The sequence below is a fragment of the Orycteropus afer genome, unplaced genomic scaffold, assembly GCF_000298275.1.
Source record: "Orycteropus afer afer isolate SDZICR_OR568_19922 unplaced genomic scaffold, OryAfe1.0 scaffold00064, whole genome shotgun sequence".
NCBI lineage: Eukaryota > Metazoa > Chordata > Mammalia > Tubulidentata > Orycteropodidae > Orycteropus > Orycteropus afer.
The window spans coordinates 9,651,436-9,652,149 of NW_006921651.1; the positions used below are offsets into that span (position 1 = coordinate 9,651,436).

At 47.9% G+C, this 714-nt stretch overlaps 1 protein-coding gene across 1 annotated transcript in view; it reads right to left on the reverse strand.

Moving 5' to 3' along the window:
* ZFYVE27 (zinc finger FYVE-type containing 27) overlaps positions 1-268 on the reverse strand; it is a 13,722-nt gene extending 13,454 nt beyond the window's left edge. Inside the window, exon 1 of the mRNA XM_042780820.1 lies at positions 150-268. Coding sequence (XP_042636754.1) covers positions 150-268 — 119 coding nt within the window. The remainder of the gene's footprint in view (positions 1-149) is intronic.
* Between the last annotated feature and the right edge of the window lie 446 nt (positions 269-714).

Here is a 714-nt window from a genome sequence, read left to right on the forward strand (position 1 = left end):
GAAGGAAGGTTGGGCAATCTAGTGATACTGCCTTGGAAACCCAAGGAGGACTCGCTATGAGTCAGGTCCGACCCTAAGGCACACAACAACAACAACAACAACATGAGGTGGGAGGGAGCAGCACAGTGGTTCCTGCTTCGGTCTCTTACCAGCTGTGGCTGTTGAGCAGGTTCCTGAACCAGTCCAGGGCTGCAGTTTCCAATGTGCCAGGTAAAGACAAGCGTACCCCCTCACAGATACACGGGTAGCTGTGAGGGTTAAATGGCATGATGTAGACTAAGAACGGTTCTCAACTTGATGCAAACAAGAATCATTTGGGGAGGGTTCTTCTTAAACAGGGATGCACCCCAGATGCAGCGAGCACCTCTACACCCCGATCTTGGCTACTGAAGGGCCCTTAGAGAAACGGCTGATTCTAGGGCTGGAGCAGGGAAGGCGTGAGATGCGTCTGAGCATCCTGTGGTGCTGGAAAGTAAGGAAGCATTCAAAACCAACAGGATGCATCGAAAGAACAGGGGCAGCTCCAAAGAGCGCCCGCTGGACAAATCTGGACAATCTGAGATCAAAATAGTGACAGGAACAGATTATAACCCACTGAATAAAATAAAAATCTATGCATTTATACTAATAATAAATATGGAAAAGCTTTCTTACAGAATGCCAGCTAGTAAATACAGATGGAATGACAATCACAAAAGCCCCTTGGCAACCATG